The sequence below is a fragment of the Alosa sapidissima genome, chromosome 6, assembly GCF_018492685.1.
Source record: "Alosa sapidissima isolate fAloSap1 chromosome 6, fAloSap1.pri, whole genome shotgun sequence".
Lineage (NCBI taxonomy): Eukaryota > Metazoa > Chordata > Actinopteri > Clupeiformes > Clupeidae > Alosa > Alosa sapidissima.
In genome coordinates, this window is record NC_055962.1 from 24,480,493 (window position 1) to 24,493,278 (window position 12,786).

Consider the following 12,786-nt stretch of genomic DNA (forward strand, 5'->3'; position numbering starts at 1 on the left):
CTTTGAAGAGAGGTTACATTTAAGCAGCACGTTAGCTAGATGGCTGCTGAAAATCGGGTAAAGTGTGAGCCGTAGTTTAAGGTAGTGAACGGGGACCAGGGAAGCAAAACATGGTTAGGGTTAGAAGGTTAAACATGATGTACTCAGGATCAATGCAGGGGAATAGAGCTTGTGGTTGCAGATGCTTGGGACCGGAGCAATGAGTTAGTTGATATGGGTGCTTGAGTATATTCGCATCGAAGTCATGTGGTTTAATATTTAGGATAGATAAGCATTATGACTAGTTTTGTAGAAGACTAGTGCTTGTGAAGCCAGATGTGTGTTCTGGTTCGATAGCTCACCTGCAGCGGCTAGAGTGAGATGAATGCATGAGCTGCAGACCCAAGGCCAAGATGGATGCGTGTGAGCTACACCTTAGCACCTGCTCTTGGAAAGCCCCCCAAAATAAGATGAGCAGCATCAGTAATGCGAGGGAAGCGTGACCTTGCGACGTAGACAAAGGACTTCAGGACAATTCATGCCTGTATGTGACAGGAGGAAGAAACATATGTTACTGAAATATGACGAGACAACGAACAGATGAGTGCTGGGGTACCACCATGGTGCTTATGCATCTGAGTGCAGAGGAGCTCTGAGAATGACTTAACGCGAGCTTGCTATACCAGCTGCACCACTGTGGCAGGATAGTACACAGTTTAGAACTGGCTGCTGGAGAGACAATGAGTAAAGGTAGCAATGAGGAGAGAATAAGCAATACATATCGCCCAACTGGATGCAGAAATTATATTAGTCATGCGCCAAGCACTGGCCCCTGAGTGAGTGGAGGGGTGTGCATTCACGCGACATTCCATGTGGCCAGGACATTTTTTAATCAAAGCGACTGACAATGTACCCTGGGAATCCAGAGTTCTCACGGAAGCATTTACTCAGGGAGAGACTCGAGTCTGGCAAGGAGTATGATGCACGTAACTTTTGCCCCTTGCATCGCGGGGAACCAATATATGTGTAGCTGATATAGCGGGCCAGAGGCGATCTAAACAGATGACAGACGTAGTGTCATCCAATTGCGTCGAAGTCCGGAATCAGGCAGTTAACATTGACCGTATAGCGGTATCCTGAACCATGAGCTGGGCAACCAGCGTCCAGGGCAACCCAGACAGACATGACGGCCGGGCAACCGGCATCCAGGGCCACCTGGACCAAACTGGGCAACCAGCGTCTAGGGCAACCTAGACGAGCGTCATGAGCCGGGCAACCGGCGTCCAAGGCAACCTGGACAGTGAGCTGGGCAACCAGCGTCTAGGGCAACCTAGACCAACGTGACGGCAAACAGGTTAAAGCTAAAACAATTCTCCCACAATGCCGGTGCAATTAAAAACAATTTACAAGGTAGAGCACAATAACGAAAAGTGCATCAGTGAGTGCCGGTTTTACACAGTCAAGAGTCAGTTCTAGACAGGTGATAAGTGCCGGGATTAGGAAGGCTAGTTTTAAGCCGTGCTACAAGAGGAGATATCCTCGAAAGCGCTGGCCTTCGGGAGATTTGTGAAGACGGAGGGATGACCCCCTCCAGTATGAACTGGAAACATGATCCACGCGATTGCGTGATTCCGTGAACCGGCACTGCCATCCCTGTAAGAAAGTAGATGTTAGTGTGATATGTGGAACTGCTTCTCCATTGACGAACTGCATCCCCTCAACGGAAGAGGGGAGGCATGATGCACCTGCAGGGGTTAGCAAATTAAAGATTGGGAGGAGAATGTAAAAGGAACTTGCACGTCCTCCCTGGCGCGATCACTTCGGGTGAGCATATCTGCCAAAACAAACAGCCAAGGCAAAATAGGAGAATGGAAATTAGAGTACACATTATGCAGAGGATCCTGCTAAAACGGCAATTCGAGTCAGCAATCAATGTGACTGATGGCGTGACTAGATGGGCTGAAATCACAGACACGCAGAGACCCGTTGTGTCTAAAGAGAGTGCATGAAGGGCGCGGCGTTGGCCTGAAGGAGACTTGAGTCTGCCAGTGATGATGGACCGCTCCGTTTGACCTGCTTAGGAAGGAGTGGTTAGACAGGCGACATGTAGCATCGTCATCGGTAAAACAACCAGCCAACGGCTACGTTGGTAGTCGTGATCAACGAACTTCCAGCATAGGCCACCACTTAAACCACAACTAGCGAAATGTAAAATAGCCGACATAATCATGAACAGCCGGTAACCATTAACACCAATATATAGAGTGCTGAAGCGACCCACTGGTGGGCAGTGAGCAAAGTGAGGCCTGCCATAGAATTCCTAGGAACCCAATACACGATATGGAATCAGAAAATACATTTCAAACATACAAAAGACGCTAGAAGGATATGTTACATACACAAATGACGCAGCTTCTTAATTAAAAGCTCAACCATGTGGGCATGAGCCCACACTGTGGTGTCAGCTCATTAACACTGACATAATACGGGCATTGAAAAGAAAACACCTATTATTGCCTAGATAATAGCTTGTGTGACATACTGGCAATCGATGACCATGGGCCGGCGTGCCGTCATTTTGGTTCGAGCTTTGGTGTAAGACCCCCCAAAATTGAGAACCCAGATAGCCGAGAACGTCGGGGACGTCACGGCATACCTGGGAGATGACAGATCAGCGGTAGCTGAGAGTAGTTTGAGCAACGGCAAGTGCATGCAGAAAATCACCCGAGGAAGGCCGTGTAGACTTCCTACCAGAAGGTATGGGACGCAATCCCAGATGATTAAATGAATGCAACGATGAACTGGGTTCCCGCAGCCATGCACAAGGAGTGATACCTGAACCGAAGGTCCAGCAGACGAGTAGCCTAGCCTAAAGCCTATGCAGCCCAACGAGCAGCGAGGCAAATTAAGAGGCTACACAAAAAGACAACTGGTTTGACGACGCTCAACCAAGGTAGACATCGAGATAACCACAGTGAGTGTAGAACATCAACTAAACAGGTCTTAATACAGGGTTGGGTTCAACGGCAGCGTGGTGCAGGCCAGGAATTTACAGCACAAATCACAAGGATTATAAAATCAGCAGGAATTATGTAAGGAGGCTTAAGTGAAGTTAAACCGTGTCAGAAAAGTCAGTTTGTTTGCTGCCCGCCGAATATCGTTGGCAAGCAGGTTGCATGACTGTGGGTAGAGTGTAGCCCAGCTCGAGGAGCTTGGGAAGAGAGAGCACGATAACCTTACCAACCAGACGCTGAAGCTTGAGAAATTGTTGCCGAAAACGACATGGGCCTGCAACAGAGTTGCGCGAGGACGGCGACCCGGCAGTAGGCTATCGTGAATTGAAGGCTGCAACAGCGTGAGCGTGACTGGCTCCGATAGGCAGAGATTAGCGATGAAGCGACATGCAGTGGCCCTGACTGAAGGACGCACAGGTCTGAACAGCGCAGCAAACGAGCGCGGTAGGATTGTAACAAGTAACGCCACTGAGGGCAGAAGGGGCGAATGTAAAAATGCAGAGAGCCCAGGTCCACGCGGAAGCCTGAGCTAGGACGTCAAAGTCAGCGTACTGAGAAGCAGAAGCAGTGTTAGGTGGTACATATTTAAAGAGCCCACTGAATTCCTATAGGCTAGCGCTGATTGAATGAGTGAATGATCAGATTGCAGGGCTTTCCCAAAAGTAGGCAAAGCTAAGATTGGCTCCGTGTAAGCATGGGAGGAGTAAGCTACACTACGAGTCTTCCTAGTAGAACTTTCGCTGAAGCTATCATTTCCTCCTCTATCCTAAACCCTTTGTCAGCCATGAGACCATCCCCTACATTAATCTTCCCCTCTGTGATCAAATCTTTTAATGTTTGTAGAAGCCCACTTTGACGAGTGAGATCTTTGTCTGATATTCCTCCTGTAAAAAGCATCGAAGCAAAGATGACTCCACCCCTTCGTTCTATCCCAACTAGTCCTTTTAGTGTGTTGCAAGACTTGTAATCACTGTAACACTGACTCTGACGAGTCATGGAGCTGGGGCGCTAAATTTTAATCTCGGTTGAATCAAGTATGAGTAAAGTATTTGGGAATTCTTTTTTAAAATGTTCTGCCATCATTTCAATAATTGTATCACGATGTGGCCACATGTTGATGGAGGAGCATCTAAAAAACATATAGTTTATCCAATTGTTAAAAAGAGAACTTGCGTCTTGGTGTGAAATTTTAAATAAGTTGCCTATGTGCATGAAATCAAAACTCTGTCTTAATTTGATCAAAACCAAAAGAAGCTGATCTTCCATTGACATCCTATTCTGAGAACCTACATTTCGGGTCATAGTAAAGGGTAACACACGAGCCCTGACAGGGATTAGGAAGTCATAAAGAACTTCAAATTGTTCGCCTGTAAATCCAGTGTAATACACAAAACTGTCCTTGCTATGTTGTAGGAACGACACACCAAAATCTTCTCTTTGTTCTTCTTCCTTGTTCGTTTGTGTTGCTCGTTCACGCAGAAGTGCCTCATTTTCAATTATCAATTTGGCCACCTGCATCTTTAGTGTGTCATTTTCAGCAGCCAACGCCAGCATGTCCAACAGTCCAGATCCTGAAATGATATGGTGAAATCTAAATGTAAGTTAAGACAACAGACCAATTATTTCCATTTTCAGGGACCACTTATTGAAGCAATACATCAGCCTTTAGATGCAGAGACCTGTGGGAATTTTGATTATCCAACAGAGGAACACATTGACAGCATCATGAAGGAGGAGCTGAGTAAATACAGCAATGACTGGACCGCCATAACTAAGGCTGAGGCCAATCAACTGGAAAGCAACACTAGATTACAAAATGAATGTAATATTTGGCACAAAGAAAGACAAAAACGAATAACAGCATCTAATTTTGGAACAATTATGAACAGGAAAAAAGATTGTAATGAAAGTTTTCTGCGAAACACCTTCAAAAACTCAAATTTCAAATCGAAACCTACATCATACGGCCAGGTCAACGAAAAGGTAGCAAAAACAATCTACATGAAAAAGAGAGGATGCCACTTGCATTCAATTGGATTGGTTGTGAATCCACTCTGCCCATTCCTAGGAGCATCTCCAGATGGAGTTGTATGCAAGGATGGGCAGAGTGGACTCATTGAAATTAAATGTCCCTATGCTGCTAGAGATTTCACCATCAGAGAAGCAATAGAAAAGGTTAAACTTTTCTGTTTGGAAATTGATGAGGGTGAAGACCAGATTTCACTAAAGAGGTCACACAATTATTTTTACCAAGTGCAAGGACAGATTATGATAACCGGTGCCCCCTACTGTGACTTCATAATTTACACCAGGAATGATTTCTTTGTTGAGCGCATATATCCAGACAGAGAGACTATGCTACATCTAATTACAAACTTAGGAAAGTTCTATGTGGAGCATTTCAAGGCCTTCTGCTGTAGAGAGTAGACAAAACCAGATGGCATACCATCATCGTCCTGGGTGTGTGGAGTAAGGTCCTGAGTGAGTGCAGCAGGGTCCAGGGTGTGTGGAGTAGGGTCCAGGGTGTGTGGAGTAGGCCCCTGAGTGAGTGCAGCAGGGTCCAGGGTGTGTGGAGTAGGGTCCAGGGTGTGTGGAGTAGGGCCCTGATGCTCCATGATGACGCTATGGAGATGCATCCATAAATGTTACTATTAACAGTATGTGACTGAGATTTGTACCACAGTATCTTTAATAAAGACATCATCTGTCATTGCATGTCCATTCTTAATTTAATTTAAGCTGAAAGACACCCTTACCTCATGGTTTCAGCAGTGGCACTCTTCCTGGGCGGCTGTGGCTCTTTTCGCAGCTTTGGTGGGCGCCTTACAGATGATGGACGATCAAAAGGTGATGCTGGTAGAGGGTCAGGGTGGTCTTGGGTCGGTTTGCCTTCAACAAAGTGCTGGTGAATGATGATAGAAATGAGTTCACATGGTAAAGAACATTCATGCAACAATGTAGAGACTACAACATATAAAATATTCCACACCAACTGGCTTTGCAACTCGCAAAGCTTTAACATCAAAGGTTTAGGAAAACACGGTTATACGGCCATGGTAGCCTATGCTAGAGCTGGGAGCTTACTGCTAACAGACACCAATAACTTTAGACTAGAGTCACTAACCTGTTTTAGTGAATTACGCAGAGACAATTTAATTAGGCTAATATCCAATATCTAATGGTTAACGTTAAAACGAAATACAACTCTACAGTTATGATGATACAATCGACAGGTTTAAAGTTAACGAGCGTTGTTAGAACATAACGTTTAAACGTTAACAACGGCAAACGTCTAGCTTCTAGTTAGCTAGCAGCTAACGTTACAACTATCGCTAACAAGCCTAGGCTGTTTGAGTTTACCTTAATGCCCCACCATGATGCACAAAAACAATAATCTGTCCTACATTGATTTAGAATTGAAACGACTTACCTTTGAGCAAACGTAGAAATGTTTAGCTGTGCCATGGTTTCTTAGTTTGTTGACGTTCAGCTGTTGATGTGGTCGTCCGCATAACTTTATCCAACGTAAATATTATTTCCAATATCCTTAGCTGGCTTCGGGAAAGGGACAAAAACGACGTTTTCAACTCGGTCCTTATATCTGCTGTCAGTGTTGCAGGTGCCATAACAACACCGTTTGACCATTTTATGGTTTTATTTTATTAAAAACTAATGCCGAAGGGAAACCCTAATCAGCCGAATTAACAGCTGTGTTGTTGCCGTGATCGATGTCGAACAAAATGGTGGACATCCATGAACTCGGTATTAGGAGCATTCTGATTGGTCAGATTGTCTGTCAATCAAACGCTGGCGAAAGGTCAATTAGAGTGGAGACTGAGAGCCAGGCCAGAGAGGGTTAAAGCGGAGCAGCTAGTAATCAAGGATCTTTGGCCAGGCCTTCTCGTCCAACATCAATGTGTGGCCTCACAAATGTGCTTCTGGAAGAATGGTCAAAAATTCCCATAAACACACTCCTAAACCTTCCCAGAAGAGTTGAAGCTGCTCCAGCTGCAAAGGGTGGACCAACGTCATATTAAACCCTATGGATTGAGAATGGGATGTCACTTAAGTTCATATGCGAGTCAACGCAGGTGACCCAATACTTTTGACAAAATAGTGTTTATTAAATTTCCCATTGCAGGTCTGCACTGATTTGGTGTATGGGAATCCTACTGACACTCCCACTGAAGAAGAAAAACAAAGTCAGAAAAGTCCTCCACATGATCGTATAAGTGAGTGGCACATTAATCTGTCAGTGAACCTTTTTAAACTGTGTGCATTACAACTTTGTACCTTGCACACTACAAAAAGACAGTGTCTGATATCACAATGGCTTTTTCCTTGTTGGTTTTCTCAGAGAGAACAAAATATGCACTGGTGGACAAAGTACACAAATCCTGTACTTGAGTGAAAGTAGAGAGCCACATGGTTAAATGTTACTCCAGTAAAAGTAGAAGTTGTCCTTTTACATTTCCACTTGAGTCGAAGTACAAAAGTACTTGTCTTCAAATGTACTTAAGTATAATCAAACTAATGTGATTATTTTGTGTATCTTAGATACTTCAAACTTAAGTAACCACTTTTTGCTTTGTTGAATGCTTTATACTTTTGGACCAAATCAAGACGTTCCCTCTTGTGTTTGATAGTGTCAGATTGTCTACCATTGTATATCTATCTATCATAGTCTATCACTGTCTATCACCATATATAGTGGATATAACTATAACATAGGTTAGACAACACAATTATACATGTAAGTACTGTACACATGTATTTGGACACTCTTTTTTTCCAAAAGGAACTTCAACTGTACTTCAGCTGTCACCAAATGTAGTAGAGAAAAAATTAAGATATTTGGCCTAGAAATGTACTGGTAAAGAAATGTATTTCTCAGAGAGAAATTACACGCACGAATGGCTGACAAGAGCTGGACCTGTACATTCTCAACCCCTGACAGATCTCTGGGGCAGAGGCAAGGCTATGTGTAGGGGAATATCGCTCACCTGATGCCCTCTTTTTCTCACGTTTGTGAGAGGACTTCCGCTTTCGCTTCAGGGACTGACCCTCAGCGCTGGGTGTCTGCTCCTGTCCACAGGCGGGGAAGGATTGTGCCCCTGGCTGTGCAATGTCAAGTAAACCAGCCCTGCGGGCTCTCTCCTCCAGTGACAGGTCAACTGCTGCTGGGCATGGATCCTCCACGTCTTGGAGGAGATGTGCTTTGCCCAGACACAAGGGACACTCACGGTGGCCATCACGTGAGTCCAAGCCTATCCCACAATAACAGCAAGCGTGGGAGGCCATACTTGTAGTCGCAATATGGAAAATACTAAAGAGGGGAAACTTACCTCTCTCACCACAGCCACAAAGGGAAAGTGAACACCCCTCTACGGCGCACAGTAGCTAAGGGGGGAAATGACCCAACTTACCACGAACAGCAGCTAAGGGCAGATGTATAACCCGGACAATGTTATCCAAAAATTGTGAAACCAGAAATTCTTACCATGGCTTTGGCGTTCTCTTGCAACACGGTAAAGGCTATTTCAAAGTGTCCAACGTAACTTTTACTTGCACCTAAGATACTCGCTGATACAACAAAGGGGGTCGTTAAACAATCCTCAGGGGCTCAAGGCGCCTGCACAATAACGTGACGGATTAGAACCCACAACTTTTCGAATTTACCGGTCTCAGAGACGAGGAAGGAAAAGAGGAAGGGGCGTCTCACCCGGTAACGCTTTATGCTGCGGGTTCAGCCTCCAGAGGTCAGGAGGAGGCTAAAGGAGCTATAGGCTAACTGGTCTAACATATTTTCAGCTAATAAGCGAATTTCCTCAAAGGTTGATTTCAAAACTGAATTTATACTTCATCTGGTCTGAAAATGTCTTTTTAAAAATGTATATGTACAAATTAATATGGTTACAAAACCTACAGACAGTAATTCCGAAGAAAGTCTGCCCATTTCAAGCAGGCTCCTATATGCCTCTCCCACCCACAACACGTCATATTATGTAGAAGGTAACGTACACACACTACACACACACACACACACACAGTCACTGCTCCACTCCCCTCCCGCCCACACACACATCTTCACTGTCATCACTCACATACATTACATACAGTACTCTGCTTGCAATAGTAAGTCCCTGCCCCCCCCCCCACATACACAGCACATTATTTCATCAGGAAGCTTCTCCAACACACATCCCCAACATACTTACAGCACACTGCCCCCCCCCCCCCCCCCCCAATACACAGCACATTGTCTCATGAGGAAGCTTCTCCAACACACATATTGCACACTGCCCTCTCCCCACATACACAGCACACTCTCATCTCCCCTGTCATCCCCCCAACACACACACCAAGACCCCTGGCAGTTGGGTTAGCCCCTTGAGCCGTGGATCTGCCCAAGGTTTCTTCCTTGGTAAGGGAGTTTTTCCTTGCCCCTGTTGCTCTTGGGTGCTCCTTGTTGGTGCCCCCCACCCAATAGGCTGACACCAGACATAATTTCACTGCATTTCTTACTTCCAGTAACTATATGCATGTGACAATAAACTTCCTTGTATCCTTGTCTTAAGGCCCAGACACACCAACCCAATTATCGGCCGTCGGACGAGATCGGTGACTCAAGTCGGTTCGGTGTGTCCCGTGCTCAGGGGCGCAGCTACCCATTTTTTGAGGGGTATGCAACAACAAATTACAAAAAAAAACACAAACAACTAAAGTAAACTTTTATTTTTTAAGAAATTCTGCCAATTTGAACTTGAAGTATTGTTAAATGGTGCATTGTCACTTTAAGACTTTAAGAGAGTCTTTTCGGTTTTCATAACGTCCTTTTGCCAGCTGTTGCTCACAAGGGATAAGGCTGATCCAACTCTAGCCTTTGTTTGCCACATTATCAGCACAATATTAAGCTATTAATATTAGGATTGTTAGGAAATGACATGTAGGATTAGGATTGTTAGAAAAAACATGTAATGAGTTGTTGCTAGTGTGACATTTCTGTTTGCAGTTTGCTATTAAAAGTTCAGTATGAGCATGGTAGCCACCTAGCTATCTTAATGGAATAGGTTATGTTTCAATCGTCATATGCTTAGCAAACGCTAGTCTGTTAACATGAATATTTGCAAGCCTCCAAGCACAGACGTCACACTTTAAATCCTACCAGTTGCTTGATCACCATTCACTTATTTAACTACTGTCGCATCCCTTGACATCCCATCTCATTTTCCTCTTTCTCTTTCTATGTTTAGCCCCCAACAGCTTTTTTTGCTGTATCCATCTTTTTCCATAGACGAAAACTGCTCACTCAGCGCTCACGGCGCCCCCACTCCCTTTTTTATGTCAACATTCTATGATGGAATCATATGAGATAGGGCGCCTACTCTAGCCTGTTAGTCCCTAAAATGTTATCTAACATTGAGGAAATGCAGAAATTATTTAGAAACGTACAACAGTAGCTACATATAGAATATACCAAATATATTATCTTTTTTTTTTTTTTACCATCGCTTTGGCGCCCCCACGGTGCTGCGCCCCTATGCGCCGCATATAGCGCATACCCACTTTTTGCGCCACTGCCTGTGCTGTTGTCAGTCGGAGTCGGCGTTCATTTTGGCCGATTTCACATGTCGAATCGGCCAGTGGCCGTCGGCCTGAATGACCAATCTGATTGGTGGAGTGTTAGCCCTTGACTACACAGTATCTCGGATTAGTATGACCATCAGCCCTACATTCAGCGATGTAAGTATGAACCCATTTTGATAAACTATCCTAACATATTTTTGCTAGAACTACCACACATTTGCTGAACGCATGTTATTTCAGGTTAGTTTGCAACAACATACAAGTTTAACCAAAGTCCTTAGTTCCTACCTAGCTAGCGAACAATACTAGCAGTTCCCATTCACTTTTCGCTTACTGTGCTAACATTAGCTAGCTATAAAATTATTGTTGGATTTCATCACACATTGGTGTGGGTATATCCCTTGCGAGCTTGATCACGTCTTATCATTGAAGGAGTCGTATGGAGTCGTGTAAAAAACACAAAAGCGTAACAATACGTCACACAACGAAAATGTCAAAAACACATCTTACATGTGGCATGTCAGTGTGGTGAAAGTTGCTGTGTCACTTCTTATCGCTGACATTTGGTTTATTATAAAAGGCCTCCATATCACACTCTGAATCAACAGCTGTTGGACCATGTAGAGCAGCAACCTTTTTCATCCATTTCTTTTACCCAGCGATGTTCTTCTGGATGTTAGTGTTTGCTCTTCTGCTGTTATATTTCACTGGCATGGTTCTCTCACAGATGTCAAGGTCAACAATGCTGGCAATTGCATTCAGCCTTGGCTATGGTGCACCCCTCATAGTCGCCGTGGTAACTGTTGCAGCAACTGCTGGAGGTGGAGGTTACATCTCAGAGAACCATGTCTGCTGGCTCAACTGGAATAAGACCAAAGCACTTCTGGCTTTTGTGATTCCAGCATTGACCATTGTGGTCATAAACCTTCTAGTGATGATTGTTGTACTCTACAAAATGTTGAAAAGTGGTGTTGGAAACACAACACAGAATAATGACAGACATACCCTAGTGGTCATTGCAAGATGTGTTGCCATCTTAACCCCCCTCTTCGGCCTTACCTGGGGATTTGGAATAGGCATCATGGTTGCACCTGAGGCTGCAGGGCTCCACATTGTTTTTGCCGTTTTAAATTCATTACAGGTACCATTTTAAAACAATAATTTTGTGATCTGAATGATTTTAAAACCAACTGATATTGGTTGATGTAAATGTTTCCAGTATATTGTTTAACCATACTGTTGGACAGAAAGGTACATATTAGTTTGATAAAATCCCTTTTTGTATTGACTAACACAAGGAATACAAATGCAAATTCATGTAGAACTATCAACTTTTAACTCTTTCTACACAGGTCATGTAATTGGCAGGAAGACAGCACTCAAGTTCTAATTCAAGTGGTACAAAGGTGAGCAATTATTGATATTCAACATTTCATTTGAGTTATTTATCAATTATAATTCCTGCAATGTGTTTCTGTAATCTGTTGAATGTGATCTCTTTTAAAGCAACACCAAAGAGTTTTTTCTACCTTAAAATAATGTTTCCAAAATCGTTTCAGTGGTTCATCAACTCGTAACAGGGTGAACGGCACTTCTGCATTCGCTTCGCGGCCCTCTATCGGCTATAACCGCACTATGTAAGTTTGCCAGATCGGGTAGCGGATCTGTAGTTCGATGGAGTGACGCATAAGAAACTACAAATGTGACTTGCATCTGATGTCGCAATACATCGTACTTTCATAAAATCATGCCACATATTCTACCTTGTCTGTGGACATTGTTATTTCCAAAGCCAGTGCTGGATAAACAAATAGTGCATGCGACAGAGGAAAAGTTCTTTGGTGTTGCTTTAACATTTCATTCATTAGAGCACAAATGTTGGGACATCCTCATCGAGCACGCTTGACTTATTTAAAAAGGATTCGAAGGAAAAGTAAGTTTAATGTTTCAACTAAGTAAAATATTGTGCATTGATTCTACATTCTAAAATTTGTGTTTGATTACCAACGTTATGTTGAGAATTCTTCACTATTACTTGTGCTTAAGCCTACACCTAAACAGTTTTTACATGGTTCAGCCACAAGTTTAATTGAGATTTCTTTTCTGTATTAGTTGCATGCAATGTCTCGAGGACTGGTGGCTCTTCAGGTTCTGGGATTTCAAGCAGCTATAGTGGGACTGACGCCACGATGAATACTTAATGAAG

The 12,786-nt window shown here is 43.8% G+C and overlaps 1 protein-coding gene across 2 annotated transcripts; it reads right to left on the reverse strand.

Annotated features, from left to right (window-relative positions):
• Window positions 1-3,754: 3,754 nt before the first annotated feature.
• On the reverse strand, window positions 3,755-6,827 carry LOC121711004. 2 transcript variants are annotated; one of them, XM_042094258.1, is made up of 5 exons: window positions 6,424-6,827; window positions 5,750-5,895; window positions 5,440-5,615; window positions 4,418-4,564; window positions 3,755-4,161 (listed from the first exon to the last, which is right to left on the reverse strand). In XM_042094258.1, exons 2-5 carry the CDS (start codon window positions 5,752-5,754, stop codon window positions 4,139-4,141), a joined length of 351 nt encoding a protein of 116 aa, XP_041950192.1. In that variant the 5' UTR covers window positions 5,755-5,895; window positions 6,424-6,827; the 3' UTR covers window positions 3,755-4,138. The 2 variants fall into 2 exon arrangements, with proteins under 2 accessions (XP_041950192.1, XP_041950191.1); XM_042094257.1 differs by having other exon boundaries at window positions 3,755-4,564.
• Window positions 6,828-12,786: the final 5,959 nt, after the last annotated feature.

Bases quoted from the DNA above. Each gene is read 5' to 3' on its own strand.
- LOC121711004 (XM_042094257.1), bottom strand. The intron at 4,565-5,439 runs GTATGCCATCTG...ATATCATTTCAG, and splicing joins ACACACCCAGGACGATGATG to GATCTGGACTGTTGGACATG.